The sequence below is a fragment of the Mustela nigripes genome, chromosome 12 (assembly GCF_022355385.1).
Source record: "Mustela nigripes isolate SB6536 chromosome 12, MUSNIG.SB6536, whole genome shotgun sequence".
In the NCBI taxonomy this organism is placed as follows: domain Eukaryota; kingdom Metazoa; phylum Chordata; class Mammalia; order Carnivora; family Mustelidae; genus Mustela; species Mustela nigripes.
Genome location: NC_081568.1, coordinates 70,030,693 through 70,051,255, shown reverse-complemented (window position 1 = coordinate 70,051,255; position 20,563 = coordinate 70,030,693). Strand labels below are relative to the sequence as shown.

Here is a 20,563-nt window from a genome sequence, read left to right as displayed (position 1 = left end):
TATTAGTATTTCTTTTTCTCATACGTATATTTATTTATATATTTTCTATTCTTACTTTTTGCTTCTCAGTATCTCTTAGCCATTCCTCTGCCAGCTCTTGTTTTTCTTACCTATAGGTCAATACTCAGTGATCTGAGAAAATACATCACATGTAGCAGACACAGAGACCTCCTCTCATTAAAGGGGCTCCTCCAGGGGTGCCTGGGTGGCTCAGTGGGTTAAAGCCTCTGCCTTCAGCTCAGGTCAGATCCCGGAGTCCTGGCTCCGGCTCTCTGCTCAGCAGGGAGCCTGCTTCCCTTCCTCTCTCTGCCTGCCTCTCTGCCTACTTGTGATCTATCTGTCAAATAAATAAATAAAATCTTTTTAAAATAAATAAATAAATAAATAAATAAATAAATAAATAAATAAAGGGGCTTCTCCAAAGCCTCACCAGGAATTAACCTCAGAGTAAAGCACAACTTGTCAAAAGGCCAAGCCTCAGCTCCCTTCCCCAGCCTACTAGCACATGGGTTAAAAAAGGAACCCAGTTTATGTCACTTTGGAACATGCCCTTAGTTGGTCCCTGTAGTAACTCTGTTGATGGTACGTCACTGGCCTTCTGTAATTAGAGCTGCTCTATCCAGGAAAGCTTTCTGCAGGGCTCTGTAGCTGCATTGCCTTATATCGTAGCCAATAAACTTGTGTGGCTATTGAGCTGGTGTAACTGGTGTGAATGAGCAAAGGAATTTTTTAATTTTATTTACCATGTGGGTAGTGGCTACTGTTTCAGTGCAGAATTAGAGATCTTGCTTTCCAGCCACTGTGTACTTCACGCCTATATCCATGTATACCACACTTCTAATTCTGAGCCATGTCTTTCCTCCACTGGGTTGTTCTTAGAAATACCCTACTTTCTGCCCACCGGCTCTAAGGGCCCTCATGGACCTCAAGTTCCTAATGTTTAGTTGGCTAGATATTGCAAAGCCTCCCCCATGCTGCATCTATGGGCTCCTTCCCCACCCCTATACATATACTCCATTCACGATTATGGTCTGTTCTTGCCAAACCTTTTAAAGGGAACTTGAGATATAAAAATCCCCAAACCACCAGCAGGGCTTACTCCCATTTCCAGCCCATGGTGCTCAGGGTGCCGTGATTTCTACTTTGGCCATGGCTTTTGTGCTGGATGGAGAATCAAGTCTAGTTGATCATTGTAGAAGTTAGTGGAGCGCCAAACAAGGTTTACACTATAGGCTCTCTGTAGACTGAATTCAGATAGAGCAGGGGCAGGGCATTGCTGGAAAGTCTCTTACATTGAGTGGGCAGCAGGGAGCACGGCAGCCCAAAGCCAACCCCTCATGACCCCAACCCACCTAGACTGATGAGCATAGCTTCAGGAAGTCCCACCCTCAAGAACAAGGTGTTCATAAGAAAGCTATTTTGTTTTTATAGGAAAATGCTAAGACTGTTAAACTTTTAGGACAAGCACACGGCTTTGTAGTGCTGTCCCCAGGCTGCCCTCTGTCTGGGGTGGTTCTGTCCCTTGTACAGTGTGCCCACAGCCCAGAGGATTCACTAGCCAGCCCAGAAGGAAGAACTTTCCTTAGGGCAAGGGTAAGTCAGCTCCTCATGGGATGGACTGTCTTTGCTGTAAACCACAGGGGCTGACCTATCAGAGTTGTTCCTTGTGGCAATATTGGGACCCAAAGCAAAGGTCCAGGCCCTAGAAATTAAAATCTTTACTAACCTCTTATAGTTAGTCAGGGCCCTTTTATTTTTATTCTCTCTCTCTCTGATAGAATTACACAGTGATAAGGTTGGTTACAACATATTATAGAAGTACTGGTCTCTTGGGCCAAAAGGACAGCTAGAGCCAGGGATCACAGATTTTTAACTTCATTCATCTGTGGAGGCAGAAAATAACTTTTGAATAGTCTTGTCTTGTGTCTTGAGAGAACCTCTGTTCACGAACTTTGTTTACCACAAATTCAGTCAGCAGGAAAATTGTGGAAGGAGGGTCAGAAGATGTGACGAAGCTGATGTTGGTGATTATGATGATGATCATGATGACTTTCATTCCAGAAAATTGCCCTGCTCTTATAAATCGGGGGTGCTTCCTTGGAGACAGAGCTGTGGAGTTATGGCCTGTCCTTATTTACCATAAGGTTTCCTGCCCCTCAGACTGGATTGCAGAGGACACCTCCAAACCAGAGCAGTATCTAACCTTTAACACACTGTCTCTCAAATTCCAGGCAACTGAGGGAAAAAGTGCTTTCTCCTCCCAGGCACATCCATGCCAAGAGTTTACACTGAATAATGATAGCAGTCCTAGATACGATAAAAAGACCGTAACTGGGAGTGGTCCAGCCTGAGCTAACTGGTCCAACAGGGCCAAAATGTGCCACCTGTCAGCCTCTAAGGTTGCCTAACAGTTGTGGCAAGATAAAGGACCTTCTGACAAATTCCTAGGCTGTGTACAAAGGACAGGACCGTGAGGGCGAATCTAAACCATGAGTTTTTTAAAAATGGTCAAAGAAACTTGCATTGTGTGTAAGTAGGTGGAGATCAAGCAGTTTGGTAAAACTTATCACTGTTGGGAGATTTGATATTGATATGATGAAACCAAAGCAAGAAGAATTAATGAGAGAGAGCAAGAGAGAGAGAGTCCCACCAATAGAAGAAATCCCCTTTCCTCTTGTTTAAATATGGGAGGAAAAAAAACCCCAAAACAAAAAAACAAAAACAAAAACAAAGAAATGGGGAATCCCCCAAAGAAGGTGCAGCTGGGACCTTATTCCATTACTCTAATCTCTTCTCTCACCTGAAAATTCCCACATAATCCTGTTGGGTGAAACTGGGGCCAGTATCTCCAAACTTGGTTAATCCCACACTGATGTGTCAAAATTGGGTGGCTGGATTGAGGAAGGAGAGAACATTTCTCTCATTAAATGAAAGTAATTCTCTCGCCCTTCAGGACAAGCAGAGGGACACCTGGGTGGCTCAGTTGATTGAGTGCTTTGGGCTCAGGTCATCATCCCAGGATCCTGGGATAGAGTCCCAAATGGGGCTCTTTGCTCAGCCAGGAGCCTGCTTCTCCCTCTGTCTGCCACTCCCCCTGCCTGTGAGTGCTCTCTCTCTCTCTGACAAATAAATAAATTAAATATTTTATAAAAAGACAAAGTAGATAAACAGGCAGATCCTAGATGTGAATCACCCCGTGATAGGAAAGCTTGAGGAAATTACATTAATTGAATCCATAAGGAGAAAGGAATTTCCTAGAGAGAGAAAAGTGTCCAAAGAGCAGCATGGGGCAGAGTTAGAAACAACAAACAAAACCCACCAGTACCATCTCCACAAACAACATCAACAACCAACAGCCGACAAGAGTGGGGTAGGCCCCGGCAGGGATGGGCTTCCCGAGAACGGTGCTGGGTGGGACCGTGGAGAATCCGAGGACGGCAGCATGCAGGCCCGCCTGCAGAGAGGCAAACACGCCCTGGCCTTGGAAGCCTGGGCCCTGGCCAGCTCCACGGAGATGAAGGAGATGACGGAGCCCGCAAGAGCATCAGCACCAGGTGCTGGCTCCGGGCATGCTGGCCCGCGGTAGGGGGCTGTCTGGGACAGAGCCACACTCACCACCACAGCGGGAGGCACAGCACCCCCGGCACCGTCAGCGCCAGCAGCAGCATCCGCCAGTCTCTGATGAAGTAAGCAAACAGGGGTAGCAGCATGTAGCCAACTGCAAAAAATGTGCACACTCCTAACGTAGAGAATATAATACGAACTGACTTGCCAAGAATTTCAGTTCCTGTTCAAAACAAGGGAGGAGTATTAGCATTTTAGCTCACTTTAATATTTGCCGTTTTATATCATTACCTGGCAGTTAAAAGTTCAAACTACAGTTGCTGGGAAAAGGGAAAAGGCGTTTGCCTTTGGGCCCAGAGGAGGTGAGATCAGGGTGAAGGAAAGTGGGAGGTGACCCAAGACTTGCTCCTACAGAGAAGGATGAGTTTTCATGAGATTTTAAAGGGGCCACAGAATTATCTTTTGCAGGCTGTCTCGTGCCCAGCCCCAAGAGGTCATCTTTTCTGAGGAGGCCCTGTTTCCAAAATAAATGCCCAGGGTGAGGAGCAGACAGGGTGTCCCGGGAGATGGTGAGGGCTCTTCTGAAGGGCTTTGTGAGGTCACAATGCATGTAGCCTTTCCCAGGTTTCCCCACTATAAACAGACAGCCACGGGGTCTTGGGAAACAGTGGACAGTTCATAGTTAACAGAATCGTGTTAGGATACCACTAGCAACCCTTGAGCCCTGAGAAATGATGACTGTGATCCAGCTGACCTGGGAGGTACACAGAGCAGCTGCCCCGACCCAACCCCTCCGCACGCACCCAGAGCTGAATTCCCTGCAGCCACATGTACCCAGAGATCAGGCCCAGGCAGACACAGTCTATTCAGAACAAGTAAAGAAAGAAGGAGCTATTTTGCAGGCCCAGCAGGTGGCAGGCAGCCCTAGAGTTGGCCACACACCCAGAGAACCTCACAGAGCTTTCCCAGAACACCACAGAAGCCCAAGACTCTTGGAAGTGTTGGGTCCTGTTTGGGCACAGGACACACAGGTAGCTGTTGGCTCTGGCTCTGCTCAGTGCCACGGGTCTTCCAAAGATAGTGCCCACGTCTTGGAGCTCCTGGTTACAATGGGGGAGCCCAAGAATAAGCTGCTTTGTTGGCACAGAGCTCCAGGCCCTTTCCAGAACCTACTCTTGGTCTTCCACCTCCCCCCATCCCCTGCCGGAGAGATCTGGCCAATGGCAACAGCTCTGTGTTTTGTTTGAGATCAGCCCACCAGTACAGAAAAGTAGCCCAGGAAACACAGAACAGACCATTCAAAAGACCATTCAGTCTTGTCTTTCAGGAGGTATTTTCTCAGTTGTGTTTATATTCCCTACGCACAGGCTAAGGAACAAAGGGCTAATTCCAGAGGAGCTGTTTGATTACTATAGTCCCTGGGTCCACTTATGCAAGACTTTTTTTTTTTTTCAATAAATACAGCACAATATTATAAATGTGATTCTCTTCCTTATGATTTTTATAATAACATGTTCTTTTCTCTAGCTCATTTTATTTTGAGAATACAGTATATAATATATATAATGTATAAAATATGTGTTCACTGACTCTATGTTATTGATGTAGGAAATAACATTAGGGTTCGAAGCCGACAGCCAAGAAAAAGTTCTTGAGGTGTCTTTGGTGCAAAAAGGTGATTTTATTAAAGCATGGGACAGGACCCGAGGGCAGAAAGAGCTGCACCGGGGTCATGAGGAGTGGCCCATTGTATACTTTTAAGTTGTGAGGGGGTTGGGGATAGTGTAAGTCTCTAAGGAATTTGGAAACAAGGTTTCTAGGACATTGAGGGGCTAGCTATTGTTGGGAAAAGGTCATTTATTATCATCTAATAAAACCTTAGTCATGAGACCCTTCAGATGTATATCAGTGGTCAGAAAAGGGGGTGATTGCCAGCACGCATCTTGGGGGGTTTAGAGATAAAGGAAATTTCTAAAGGAGTTTTTATATGTTAAAGTAGACTTATGGGATCCTGGGCGTGGAAGGAAGCGGTCAAGCTGGGATTGTCTTTAGCCCTCAGCAAAGTATTAACATCGAGTCAGCTGAGTCTAGAGGAATGTCCCTCTGCCTGTTTCAGGGACTTGTCCATGGGTTGCAGGCTGTAAGGAAATTTAATAATTTTCCTTCTGCCTTTGTTTCCACATCATCATCAGTAATTTTGATAATTCTGATTAATTCTGATCAACAGTAGGCTACATTAGTAGTTAAGTTCAGAGGGAGTCAAAAGTTATATGTGGATTTACGACTATGTGGGTGAAGGTCATTGCCCCAACCCCCCATTGTTCACAGATCAATTATACCCGGCTAGTTTCCCACTTTCACCGCCTACTTGTTCCTTATCCCCAGCCCATTTCTTCTTCACTCATCATAATTGAGAGGTGTGCCTCAGTGATTCCCTCTTGAACAGCCCATTTCTTTAAAACCCAGACTGACGGAAATGGCCAACAATGTGTGCTTCTCCCATTCTGGACTGGAGGCAATAGGCCTAAACCCTTAGGGCACTTTTCAGCCTCTCTGCTAATTTCCAAAGACGGGGCCTGACTTCTTTGAGGATCATGAGTTATTTCCAGATCTTTTCTTACCTCAGTAATGACCCTCCTACCACTCCAGAGGCAGACTCACCATGCCGTTTCTAAACACTTTGGCTGTCATTATCATGACGTGGGAATGAATAGGGGGCACTTTGTTCCTAAGCAGAGTTTCAGAAGTGAAGCAGCAGAGGATCTGATTGCAGAAAAGAGCAAGTGCACGGGACCAAGTGAGAATCTGGTAGAATCGTGAGGGCAGGGGAGCTCCCCCCTGCTTCCATGACCCTGGTAAGAGAAGAGAGAAGAGACACCACTGGATTCCTGGATAACCTCTGTCTCTAAGCTCGAGTCTCGGGCCAGAAGAGTTGTTCTGACTTTGTACAGTACCCATGGGGGACAGAACCTTTTAAATCTACCCTTCTGCCATTCCAGGGAGCAACACAGATGGCACGAGCCCGAAGAACACCTTGTCAACACGACTTCCTGCCCTCTGACCTTTAGACAACTACCCCTCCTGCCACATGATCGTGGTCGTTGTCACCGGCATCATCCTCCTAGCTAACATTTGTGTTTGAGCCGGTCCTAGACTGTTGACCTACATCGTCTCTTTGAAACTTCACAATAATTATGCAAGAATTAAGATTGCTTCTGGGGCACCTGGGTGGGACAGTCATCTAAGTGTCTTACTCTTGGTTTTCATCTCGGGTCATGATCTCAGGGTCGTGAGATGGAGCCCCACTTGGGGGCGCTCTCCCTCTGCTCCTCCCCTTTACTCGCTCTTTAGCTCTCTGCAAAATAAATAAATAAATCTTAAAAGAAAAAAAAAGAATATTACTCCTGTTTTACATATCATCAGCTGAGACTTAAAGAGTTGAAGCAAATTGCCTCAACTCCATAGAGGGAGTAGGTGGGGGCAGTAAGGATTTAAGCCTGATCTGTTTGAACTATGGATACCATCTAGAGAAAAAAAAAATCACTGGGAGGCAAAGACTGGGCCTTACCAAGCAGTCCTTCAGCTGAGATGCCTAAAGGGGATATTGATGGGAAATGGGGCACAACAGGCACTCCTTTCAAGAAATGAGGATTTCCTGGGCTAGTCTTTGAACCAACTGAGAGCCAACCAGCTCCCTGTGAGGACCGCTAGGAGAGGAGCCCAGATTCCTGCAAACCTTCCATGGCCTGCAGCTGTCCAACAGATGAAAGCAGTGACTTCTGGTTCTGCTGGATGGGGATACCTGTCCAGGGTTTGTTTGCCCCCAGGACAGGTATGGGTAGGGTTTTGTAGGGTAGGGTTTTGTTCCTAGTAGGTCTTGGTTTGGCTGGGAATGAACTCTGTCATCTAAGCCTGACAGGCATGTCCTGATTAGGAGTGTTTGTCTATTGCCTGTCACTACCATCCCAATCCAAGTACTTTCTCTGAGATGGAGTGACTCAGAGACGGCTAGGGTCACTCTACACAGAGATGTTGTAGAAAACATCAACATTGATCGAGACCCTTCTCTGGTGGTCATCCCAGGAACCACTGGTTCCATTCCACAGCAAGGCAGGACGTGCATCGCCATGAATGACCAACAGAGTCCTGCAGCAGACCCCACCAGACCCCAGCTCAAGAAATAAGAAGATGGTACAGTTGTCAGGACCCAGGGACCCATGGGTTGTGAGTAGAAAGGCCATGTGCAGAGAGGCATCTGTTGAGAGCCTCTTCGACAGTCCTTTGCTACTAGAGTGACTTTGATAAGTCCTACTTCATGGAGGTCTTTATTACGAGGACTGAGATACCATGTGTAACGAGCCTAGTAGAGGATCTGGCATGTGGCAGGTGTTCAGGAATAGCCAATTCTCTCTCCCTGGTCCAACAGCTGAAATGTGCTGAATGTCAGAGGAATGAAGAAAGTACAGTGCTTTTGATCAAAACACCCAATGGAAGACAGTAGAACCTCTCTTTGCTCCCTGGAAATACTCAGAACTCTCTCCAAATTAACAGACACTCCTCTCCTCAGGCGTTCCTCTCTCCTCTCATGAACTTAGAGGTCATTCTAGTTAAAAGTGACCTTTGCTGTCTTTGCATATATCCCAAAATGCCTTTCTTCATATAGTACAGTGCAAACAAGGGGTGCCAGCAAATTTCTACATCCTCTTAATGTATTTATATCCCATCTCATTCCCTTGACATCTTTGACGCACCTTATAATTCAAACACAATAAGGTAACAGTAGCATCAAAGTAAAATGCAAAGAAAGGCAAAAGTTCTGCCTTGGAGGAAAGAAAAAATTATGCAACTGATCCCCTTGAAAAACAGTATGGCAGTTCCTTAAATGGTTAAACAAAATTAACATATGACCCGGCAACTCCACTCCTAGGTACATGTCCAAGAGACCTGAAAACACTTATCCAAAAAACACCTGTCCTCAATAGTTGAGAGTAACATTATTTTTGATAGCTAAAAAGTAGGGACACCCCAGATGTCCATCAACTGATGTATGGATGAAGAAGATGAAGTAAATACATTCAATTGAATAGTGGTTCACACTACAGTACAGCATGGAACATCAAGTGAAGGAAGTCAGTCACAAAGGCCACAGGTTGTATATTTCCACTTATCTGAAATTTCCAGAATAGATAAAACCATACAGACAAAAAGTAGATTAGTGGTTGCCAGGGGTTAAGAAAAGAGGAGAATGCACAGTCATTGCTAATGGATACAGGGCTTATGGGGAGGTGATGAAAATATTCTGGAGTTAGAAAGAGTTGATGGGGGGCGCCTGGGTGGCTCAGTGGGTTGGGCCGCTGACCATGCTCAGGTCATGATCTCAGGGTCCTGGGAGAGAGTCCCGCATCAGGCTCTCTCTCTGCTCGGCGGGGAGCCTGCTTCCCTCTCTCTCTCTGCCTGCCTCTCCATCTACTTGTGAGTTCTCTCTGTCAAATAAATAAATAAAATCTTTAAAAAAAAAAAAGAGTTGATGGTTGTACAACTTTGGAATATACTAATAACCACTAAACTACACATTTTAAAAGAGTGAATAGTATGGTATGCAAATTATATCTCAATTTAAAAGTACTTTAAAAATATATATGTGACTGAGAAAAACTGCACAAGTGACAGTTAAATTTCAATCTTGCCTCAGTCTTCTGGTGGGGAGAGTTGTAAAGGAGGATGCCACCAGTTACATCCTTTTGGAAAGAAAGCACGCATCTAGTCACCAGAGGAAGCAGAGTTCGAAACAGGTCGGCATGCTGGCACAAATAGTGCACAGGAGGTTGATGTTAGGAGTACTAGAAAAATGGAATTAGTGGATCGGTCAAGACCGGAAGGCAGTTAACTGCACAAAATAAATTTGAGCAACTAGTTACGAGGGCCAAAGGAGGAGCCCCTGGCATTTTACCCAGAAGGCAGTGGACAGCTTCCAGGCACTATTTCTGGGAAACGGTAGGAGATGGTGAGGGGGAGCTGGAGTGCAGGCAAGGTCAGTGTCATTGGTCCTGAGGGATCATTTCCTCCTAGATCAGCATCTTTTTGCCAGAGTGCTTACTACCAGGTGAATCCCCTTTATATTTCATTGGCTAGTACTGTTTCTTCCCTCCCTTTTCTTGTCTCCTATGACTCTGGCAAGCTTTATAATTTTTAAAAAGTAGAACAAGGGAAGAAAGGATCCATTCCTACATCGTTTTGAGAATGGAAGTAATTCAGTTTCCCAATTTAATGGGAAGTCCCTTAAATTGAGATTATTATCATTGAATCTTGCCCACCCTGCGCTAGAGTCAGAAGACAAAAGAGAAGGCCCAGACCCCAAGCGTTTCGCTTATTTTACTCAGAAGCCAGAATTCACTATTTTAGCCCTGGGACGCCAGAGGGCACTGCTGCGCTGCGGAGAAGCCGGGCACCGCCCAGCGCTGGCACTTCGCACCCCAACCTCGCCCCGCCCCGCCCCGCCCAGCCCCGCCCCGCTCCGCCCCAGGCCCTGACTCCAGAGTCTGCTGCTGTGGGAGCGGGGGCGGCACGGGGGAGCGGGTAGGTTTTCAGTGACATTCTTAAATGCCCAAACCCGAGAACCCAACACAAAGAGTCTCATGCAAGAACAAAAAAGTGAGCAATTTTCCTAGTGCACAGTGGAGTAAATCGACCTCCAGGGCGGGACGCAGACTAATGGGGAGCCCCTTCCACCCAGCATCCAGTTCACTGATGGCTGGCTTGTAAATCTGGGCTCCGATGGGTCTTACAAGATCTTACTTTCCCCTTGGCATAGGGAGCAGGGAGGGGAGCAGGTTGCCAGTGCCAGCGGGGGCAGGACTTCCCTGCAGGAGACCCTGGGTGGGCTTTCCCAGCCTCAGCCATTACCAGAGGGGAGGTTCCAAGGCCCCCACAAGCATCCCCTGCCCCTGCAAAGGTAGAACTCAATCTTGGCCATTCAGTAGAACCTGGGGGATGTCATACCTGGCACAAACCCTTTCTGTATCCCAGTCCTAATGATGAGGCTTCTCTATGTTTTTCTGCCCTTGGATTTCAGACAGTCCTTCAGGTCCTCCTTAAAGGGGTCCGCTGGCCTCAGGCAGAATCCTGTTTTGAGGAGGCCTGCACAGTCCCCTATGTGTCTATGTCTGTATGTTGGTATATCTCTGTCCAGAGGCAGAGCCACAAATCGGACTTTTTGGGTTTAGGGAGGATTATTAGGAAAATACTGAATTAGTGGATCGGTCAAGACAGGAAGGCAGTTAACTGTGCAAAATAAATTTGGATTTATTTAGGAAGATGGAGTCCTGGAGATTTTGCCAATGAGAACAAATAGGCTTTACTCAAGAGCCCTGTGTCCTTGGGGCCATCAGGCATGAGGAACTTAGAGTTTCCATCCCAAATTCCTCTAGTCCCTAATTTCTAGTGCCACTGGCCTGAAGTTCTGTGTCATCTACACAAAGGACCTTCTTTAAGAACATCTGGTTCCCCTCCTTCCCCGCAGGGAAGAGAGAGGCCCTCTTCCTGCTGGGGCTTGCTAGAGAGGGTGTTAGCTGCTGGGCCCATGTGGTTTCAGCATGTTCTCCCCTCCCCCTCCCCCTGTTCAGACACCTTGGCTGTGGCAACGAGCTCTTCACAAATGATTACAGGAGCGGAATGTGAGCAATCCCGTATTGGCAACCTCGTGGAGAGTGTACACCTCCTCAACTAAGAGGACACAGCATCTCCAAAGCTAATGAGTCCTTCAGAATCCTAAAAGCAATCAGAATCCATCTTAACAGATTTAGACTTTTGAGACAGGAAGAATTGTTAGACTGACAATAAAAGGACATTATTAATAATTACACTGTGACAGTAAGGACAAACTGGGCCATCATTGAGCCAACAGGGGTATACCATCACACAAGAGATTATGGGAACGGGTGTCTGCTGTCCCAGAGGTGGCCCTCATTTCCCCCACCCTCAGCTGGACAGAGAGCAGGTCGGCACAGACAGCATGTTTGGGGACACCTGCTCCTATGACTGATCCTGGTCAGGCTGCTTGGAGCTCACCTCACTTTCTCTCAGGAAGCTCTGGTGAGGGCCCTGGGGGCCTCCTCATGTCCTTGAGCTTGTGCATCCCCTTCATGCTGCCTTACACTCCAGAACCAAAGCTTTAGTGAGGAGACAGGACTCCTATCCACAGAACATGTCATCCTGCACACAGCTGATGGGCTCTGGGGTGCACAGTGACTCAGGGGGAGACTAGCCCTGCCCGGTGATGGCGGACCTGGCTCTGAACTTCTGTCCACACCTGCCTCCTCCACCTGTGTACCAGCCATACCAGCTGCTCTAAGTCCCTCCATGGGCTGTGCACAGCTGTCAGAAACACTTTTGCCCTGGCCCAGGCAGAAGTTCCAGGCTTTCACAACTCAGATCAAAGACCTCTTTAGGTGGTTCCTCCCCCAGCACCCCAACTTTGTGTCTTTCCCAAGCCCTGTGCTCCTGAAATGTGTCTCCGTTATTGTGTGGGTGGTTCCGGTCAGCTCCAGCTTCTCTTCACCACCACATTTCAGGGGCAGCACAGAGCAGGCTCCCTGTGAGCGCCTGCCATGCCTGTGACCAGATCAAAGATCCTGAGACCACAGCCCCCTGCCCAACACATGTATATCCAAGGCCGATCCTGTTGTAGAAACACAGCCCACGAGTTAAGGTGCTCCCTAGGCCCTCTTCAGGGCCCCCCCTCTTTCTGGGCCTCTCAGAGGGTTGGAAGGAGAAGCTCTGGGGGTCAGAGAACATTCCTACCTAGAATGAAGGCCACCACATAGTTGGAGATCTGGCCCATGCCGACGATGACAAATAACACAGTGAACATCTCCCAGTTGATGGAGAAAATCTGCAGGAAGCTGAAGCCAGTCTGCACAGCCATGGTTGCGAAGAGGATGCTCTTCCTGCCAAACCTGTAGAACATAGTACAGCACATGGCACACGTAGCCCACAGCAGCTGTAACTCTGCGCACGTGGCAAGCCCCGAGTCACACATTGCAGCAGACTTTGTTCCTTTTATTCTGTTTTGTTTTCAGGGCTGTGACAGACTTTTCTCCTTGTCTCATCCTCCTGAGCTCTTCCCTGGTGATGTCTCAGGCATCCATCTGCCCAGGAGGTGCCTTTAGAGATTCTAAAACTTCTGTAGATGCCCCGTATCTCAAAAGCACAAAGCAGCTCATGCAAAGTCCCCATAGAAATCTGGTCCTCAGAGCAAACCACAGGTAGAAGCTGCCAACCCATTCTAGAAAATGGCTAAGTACAGATTGCAGAGACATCTAATATCAGCAATATGGGAATTCCGCCCATCCAGAATGAAGATCCCCTCTATGGCAGTAGGATTCAATCTTAGCTGCACTTAAAATTCCCTGGTGCCAAAAAATGCTGGGGCCAGCACCCCTCCCCTGAGATTCTCATTTTCTGGGATGCCATTTGGGTATTGGGATTTAACAGTTTACCCAGGGGAGTCTAATGTACAACCAGATGTACACTCTACAGGGAGTATAGCTCTACACTATACCCATGATATGGGAGTTGGCCTGAGTCTTCATTTCACTTTCAGATAGTGACCAGTGGGTAGAATGGAGCACAGGTGTGAGCAAAACAGTCTCCTACCTCATTTTCCAAAATCAGGTCTTGGACTGCTGGGTTTGCGTTCCCTTGGGACTTTGTAACAGGAGAAGGGACAGGCAGTCCTCTGGGAAGCCTTCCCAACATGGCTATTTAGCACTCCCACCTTCCTGCTCTGGTCCCCTTAGAACATTCAGGGGCCAGCAGGGTACTTCTCTTGGAGCTGTGGTACTGTCTCCTCTAGACTCCGCATTCCAGGAGGCCCACAACCAGCTTGGGTCAGCTCTGCGGCCTTGGGGCCCTGGAAGGGGCCTGACCCCCAGCAGCAATGTGGGTACTCACTATCTGGCCCTTACTCTGTAATGAACAGATCCCTTGTGATCTAAAAAAGTTAGGGGTGGGATGGGGAGGCAGTGGTGATGGCAGCACTGTATTTATTTGAGAGGTTTGGTGCAAAAAGGACTGGCTTGCAGTGGAGCCGTTGCCTTCTCCTGACCGTTGGCCAAAGCCCTGGCAGGGCGAGCCTGGGAAAAAGAAACAAAAGAGGTTCAAGCAAGGGATGCGGAGACAGGAAACCATGAGACGTCATGGCTCTTCCTTTTACTGACTTGTTGGGGTCCTCTCTTTCTCTGGGGAGAAATACCATCAATTCATTCCAACCCCAAGATAGGCAGTGAATTGACAAGGGGCCCTATTGCACCTTTCCTCCCTCCCAGGCTCCTTACCTGTCAGATAGCTGCCCGGACACGAAGGAGCCAAGGAGCACGCCCACGAAGAACAGGGAGGAGGTGAGGGGTGTCTTCCAATCATCCTCACACACTAGACTCCACTGCCAGGGAAGACAACATGAAGTGTGAGCCCAGCCATCCAGCCGGTCCAGCCCCAGCCCAGAACCGAGGGAGTATTCGCATGGCCCGCTGGAACGGGCTCTCTCCTCCCTGAGACAGGCTGTTGACTTTGTGCTGAGAGCAGAGACCTCACGGCTCTGGCCTTGACGCCTCACTCTGCCACTTACTGGGGCAAGTCACTGTCCTCTCTTGGACCTACCTTCCTCTTCTGAGGGTAAGGGAGAGTGATACCTCAGATCTCTGCTTGCTTCCCATATCGAGAAGCTAGCGAGGCCATGGCTGTGACTGGTGACCCCTGAGTTGTGAAGCAGTGTGAAGCAAGGTAGTATTTCTGCCTCAGAAGGCATCTGAACCTGGACGGAAGGTCTTGGAAACTCCCCAGGGGCAGGGCAGAAGGCCTGGTCGCTTGGTGCAGGCATAGAATTTCCTCTGCCTTGGTGAAAAGGGCAAGTGGTCTGTGATGATATCTTCTGAGCTGACTCCTGTAGAAAACCCGCTCCTCCCTGCTCCATTCACACCACACGCCAAGCCTGGGACCTGACTTCAGGGCCCACTGGGTGGCGGGGGTCAGGGTGGGTAGCTACACCTCTCCAGCGCTCTTTATCTCCCCCGACACTCCTCCACACTCCTTCCCACCCAGCCTTCCTAGAAGGGTGGTTCCTTCCGTTCCCCAGGGCCTGTGGGCTGTTGTAGCCCTAATAAGTCCCTGCTGGTGGATCTGTAAAATGAGGGCTTCAACACAAACTTCAGTTCTCAGCTCTTCAGTTAAGCCAAGTCAGCAGAATCTCAAGGGAGGCTGCAAACATTTCCAAGTGTGTTCAGTGAACTCTCTCTCTCTCTCTCTCTATATATATATATATTTCATTATATTATACATATATCCATATGTCCATACATACATACATACATAGACATACACATACAAACATACATACATACATACAGGTACCAAGAAATATTCTTGGGGCTGTGGATCAGGAGATTGCTGTATGTTGCAAGATGATTCCCTCTAGTGGAAAAAGCCCCTTCCTCCTGCCCAGTCCCACCTGCCCTCGGTGGTGGTGCAGCTTCCCTGACATTCGTGAAGCAATTCAGTTCTTAATCCTCACAGCTCCCCTGAAATAATAGATTCAAAAATGAATTCGCATGTTTATATCACACTTCACTCTGTAGCAGAGAGAGGTGTTTAGAAGGACACAGACCAGAGAAAAGTGTAAAACAAAACGTTAAGAAATGAGGGCAAGCAGCACAGGGGAGGAGGGACTGTAAAATAAGCAAGCCAAGGGTGAGACTGACAATCAGTTGTCCTGCCCAGGGGCCTGCCTGCTTGCCGGGCTCCGAAGTCTCTAGTCATTCAGCTCACATGATCCCCATTTTATGCAAAGTGTTAAACTCATTCTGCAAAAGCTAGTTTTTCTAAGTACTCAGACCTGAAAGAAGTCTCCCCCTGTATACTTCCTTCCACTAAGAGGTCATGTCATGACATTGAGGATAATGTCCTTGAGAACACCCCCGTCCTAAATACAATAACAAGATTCATGAGGCCGCCTCTCCTGGCACCCACAATGCTGGCTCCAGGCAGAAGGGCTCTGCAGGGGAAAAACACAGCGGGCCAGGCGCTTGACTCTCTAATCCACAGGCACAACCGGAGGACGCACCTGAGACCATGCCCGGTGTATGGTTGCTTCAATTGAGGTTCCTGAATGGGCTTCGGGGGAAAGGGCACAAACCCTCCAAAACTGTATGCCCGGATTCAGGTACCCTGCTGCACCATGGGTCAGAAGGTATAGGCAGGACATGCACCTAAAGTAATGGCCACACCCTTCCAAAAAATCACGGGCCGAAGTGTCAGAAAAGAGCTTGGAATCTGCCCCAACAGATAGAGAGATTAGGGACTGAGACTCCAAAGCCTCATAATATGTTGTTTTGTCTGTTTTATATTGGAGCAAACAGGCTTGGGCACCTGGGTGGCCCAGTTGGTTGAGCACTGGACTCTTGGTTTCGGCTCAGGTCATGATCTCAGGGTTGTGGGATCGAGCCCTGCATCAGGCTCTGCGCTGGGCATGGAGCCTGCTTGGGGATTCTCTCTCTCTCTCTCCCCCCCTCTTTTTTCCCCCCCCCCCCCCGCGCTCACGCGCTCTCTCTCTCTCAAATAAGTAAATAACTTAAAAAAAAAAAAAAAAGAGTAAACTCAGGCTCTGAGACTAGTGTTGCTCTGATGTCGTAGCAAGTACATAGGCTTGCTAAGTACCAAATCAGCCCTCAGAACTCAATCTTTATCCATGTTATGCTTTGAGTGAGAACTCCAAAGGACAGACAAATGAGCTTATTAAATACTATCTACTACAAGGGAGATGCTAGGACTGGGGTGAAAAACCTTTATCACAGCCTTTAGCGCTGGGCAGAGCTGAGAAAATCTCACATGTGGTAGGGGTATCCATGCGTCTATTATCCACTGTCACCATTCCATCTGCAGTCAAGCAGAAAAGCTCTTCCAAAGAGAATGTGTTTTCCTTTGTAGGCTTTTTGAATATTTATTCTGTCAGGATTTTGCCTTAGGGTAGGATAAATAAGACTTGAAGACAGAAAGGAAAGAAAACTGTCAGATGGGGAAGCAGGGATTACATGGCCTGGGTAGTGAGCGGGGCTGGTTACTTAATTTGCAGGCCCACTGCCATGTGAAAGTGCAAGACCCTTTGCTCAAAAATCATGAAGAATTTCAAGACATCAGTAGCAGGGCATTACAACCAAGTGTGAGGTCCTTGTGACTGCATGGTTTGCACGCCCATAAAGATGCCCCCGTATGGAGAATAGAGTGGGAATGGAGTAGGGCAAATTCTGAAGTGGGGTGCTGGGAAGAATGAGATATGGGCCAGCTCCAGGCAGCCCCCTCACTCTCCTACTGGATCCTATGCAACCATGGCCCTAGGTCCCTCTTCCTCCCTAGAAAGGGTCCCAGAAGGCCCCCATCAGCATCACGTGGCACAGGAGATAGCCATGTGCAGCCACCTGTCCCAGGTGGGTGCTGTTGGATTTTGGAAATCCTGCTCATACCCAACAGAGGAAGGCAGCTGATGTCATGGCTACTAATGGTTGGTTCCAAGGTTGGGCCATCTCTTGAGGACTTACTATGCCCAAGAATCTTGTTGGAAAGCTGCGAAGGACAGGAATAGGACACAGGCGTGGCATACAAATTCCAGCTGTAACTCATGGGACTGGAGTCTGGCAAATCAGCTGCCAGCCTGAAAAGGGGCTCTTTTCTCCATGGGGTTATTCTAGTGAAGGCCAGGCGCTACTTGTGACCAGTCCCTTGGGATTTGAGGGGTGTGTCTTGGGGGCCCCACTAGCCAGAGCCCCGAGAAGTCCCTGGGGCTAACAATGACAGTGTTAGACTCAGTGGAAGACAGTCTTTTCCTAAATAAGACAGAGCTGTCCCTTGGGTCTCTGCATATATTCATACACACATGTGCACACAAACACATACATGTGGTCTGCTCAGAGACTCATGGTGGACAGTCTAGGGAGGAGCTGGCTGGCATGGCTCTGGAGCTGTGCTTTCAGGCCAAGTGCCAACATTTCTAAAACATAATACCTCCCCAACACACACACACACACACACTGGACAGAGAGTGGATTGTGGGAACTCACTTGCCCCAAGCTATGCAGGGTAGCGCACTGAATATGCCTTCCTAGGGTTACTGTATCTGTTTTATCCTCAGGGTATTAGACCAACAATTCCTTAACACAGCAGAGAAAGCTCTTTGTGCAACCAAAATTGCACAAGGGCCATCTGGCCTTCAGCCTTGCTTTAAGAAACAAAAACCCAGGTCACAAGGTACTAGAAGACAGGAGGTCACTCTCAGCATTGAAGAGTATGCCTCTCATGCTGCTTAGCAGTAATAACAGAAATGATAACTATAGTATGTTGGGTGCTTACTGTGTGCCTTGTATTATTTCTTGGGGTCTCAAGGCCACCATGTGAAATGGGTACTCTCTTTATCCCTATTTTGCAAATGAGGAAATGAAGGCCGAGAGCAATGAAACAACTAGCCCAAGTTCTAGTGGATGGTAAAATGAATTGCTTATTTATTCACCTGTCATTGAGCATGTGCTCTGGGCCACTCTGTGTGGGGCACAAAACAGACATGGTTGCTACCTCCACAAAGCTCAAGGTCAAGCATACTTTACAGGACGGATCAGGTGTGCATATGTGCATGCATGAGCCCGGCTGTCCTGGGCGGGCAGGCTCTGTTCTGGGCCACTGTGCCCTTGCTCTCTGGCTAGACAGGAAAAGAGGCACCCCCTCCTCGTTCTCCTCTACATGGACAGAATTCTAAAACCTGAACTCATTTTCAATAACTAATGCTTACACAAGGCTAGGCAGGTGGTGGATTCTTCATAAATTGTTGATGCAAGAGTGCTGAATGCTGAACGATTGGGGTAATGGAAAATGAGTTTGGGAAATGCGAGGTATCACACACTGTCCTTTGGAAACCACCCTCAACCTTGAACTCTCCAACTAGCTAGTCCTGCGGTTTTAGCCTTTACCAAAGACATTGAAGGACCATAATGATAAATCATCCCTGTGATCTCTGTAGAACTGAGAACTCCAGAAGGCAGTCTGATGCTGAACGAAGAGCACAGGTTCTTTTGGGCGCTGGCATTTTCTTTCTGGCTGTGTGAATTTAGGCACTCATTCACCTGGATCAGCCTCCTTTTTCATCTTCAGAGACAGGACAGTAATACTCCCTCCTGGGTGGGGCACCTTGGTGGCTCAGTGGCTCAGGTCATGATCCTAGGGTCCTGGGATTGAGCCCCCACATCAGAATCCCTGCTCCGTGGGGAGCCTGCTTCTCCCTCACTCTCTCTCTCTGCCTGCCACTCCCCCTGCTTATGCTCTCTCTCTGTCAAATAAATACATAAATAAAATCTTAAAAAAAGGGATGCCTGGGTGGCTCAGTTGGTTGAGCAGCTGCCTTCAGTTCAGGTCATGATCCCAGCATCGTGGAATCAAGTCCTGCATTGGGCTCCTTGCTCGGCGGGGAGCCTGCTTCTCCCTCTGACTCTGCCTGCCACTCTGTCTGCCTGTGCTCGCTCGCTCTCTCTCTCTCTGACAAATGAATAAATAAAATCTTTTAAAAAAAATCTTAGAAAAAAATATTCCCTTCTGGGGTTGTGAGCACAGCACAGGAAATATAAGAGGAGTGTTTAACACAGCGTCTGACACATTTCAGTCATCATGAAATGGTAGTTCCCTTTCCACGGAGCTATTGCCTTTGTCCTCACAGCAAAACCATGACTTAGAATAAACAGCATGAATAAGTAAGTGAAGCCTGTTACACTTAAACCTGACTAAGAAACAGTAATTCTTAGAAATAACAACTTCCCGGTCAATGACTGAAAACTGAAAAAACTTTTGACACAAAGTGTAAACTCCTTTTATAAATGGATACCAAACTCAAAGATGACTGTGAAGGAAAAGCTAGCAATAGTCCACTTAAGAATGAAAAGTAAGTTTCTATGGTGTCATCTTACACTGTTTTTCTCTTTCCAGGGCAACACTAGGGAGTAGTTAATAAGAGAACACATGTCCACTCTTTTCCATAACTTTGTTGTGACCAAACAAGACATTTCCTGGCCACTGTGGTGGTAGGGCGGGCAAGGGGGCAAATGGGGAAGGGAACCTGGCATTTTTATTCTTTTTGTTTATAATAGCTTCATTGAAATACAGTTTACATGCCATAAAATTCATTCTTGTAATGTGTACAATTCAGTGGTTTTTGGTATATTCAAGGAGTTGTGCAACCATCAGCGCTATCTAATTTTAGAACATTTTCAGTACCTCTGAAAGAAACCCCACACCCATTAGCAGTCCCTCCCTACTCTCTTCCCCCAGTCCCTGGCAACCACTAGCATGGAGCTGTGCTTTCAGGCCCTCTCTAAGGATTTGCCTATTTTGGACATTTAATAGAAGCGGAACATATACAATATGTAGTATTTTTGTAACTGATTTCTTTCATTTGGCATAATATTTTCAAGGTTCATTCATCTTGTTTTAGCACATATCACTGCTTCTTTGCAGTTTTTATGGTTGAACAATATACCATTGTATGGGTAGACCACATCTTACTTAACTGGTCATCAGTTGCTAGACAATGGGGTTGTTTCTACTTTTCAGCTCTTATGCATAATGATCTTATGAACTTTTGCGTACAAGATTTTGCATGGATATATGTTTTCATTTTTCTTGGGGTATATCTGTAGGAGTGGAACTGCTAAGTTTGGAGAAACTCCCTAACTATTTTCTTTTTTTTTTTTTTTATTTTTATTTTTTTTTATTTTTTTTTTTAAAGATTTTATTTATTTATTTGACAGAGAGAAATCACAAGTAGATGGAGAGGCAGGCAGAGAGAGAGAGAGAGAAGCAGGCTCTCCGCTGAGCAGAGAGCCCGATGCGGGACTCGATCCCAGGACTCTGAGATCATGACCTGAGCCGAAGGCAGCGGCTTAACCCACTGAGCCACCCAGGCGCCCTCCCTAAC

At 47.4% G+C, this 20,563-nt stretch overlaps 1 protein-coding gene across 3 annotated transcripts in view; it reads right to left on the bottom strand.

Annotated features, from left to right (window-relative positions):
• The window catches only part of SLC22A4 (solute carrier family 22 member 4), a 42,496-nt gene that overhangs the window by 12,191 nt on the left and 9,742 nt on the right, over nucleotides 1-20,563 (bottom strand). For all 3 annotated transcript variants that reach the window (XR_009407456.1, XM_059417534.1, XM_059417535.1), the window contains exons 2-4: nucleotides 13,899-14,002; nucleotides 12,364-12,518; nucleotides 3,616-3,787 (exon numbers count right to left, since the gene is read on the bottom strand). Coding sequence is in view for 2 of the 3 variants with exons in the window: in XM_059417534.1 (XP_059273517.1) it covers nucleotides 3,616-3,787; nucleotides 12,364-12,518; nucleotides 13,899-14,002 (431 nt within the window). In the remaining variant the exon portion in view is untranslated. The remainder of the gene's footprint in view (nucleotides 1-3,615; nucleotides 3,788-12,363; nucleotides 12,519-13,898; nucleotides 14,003-20,563) is intronic.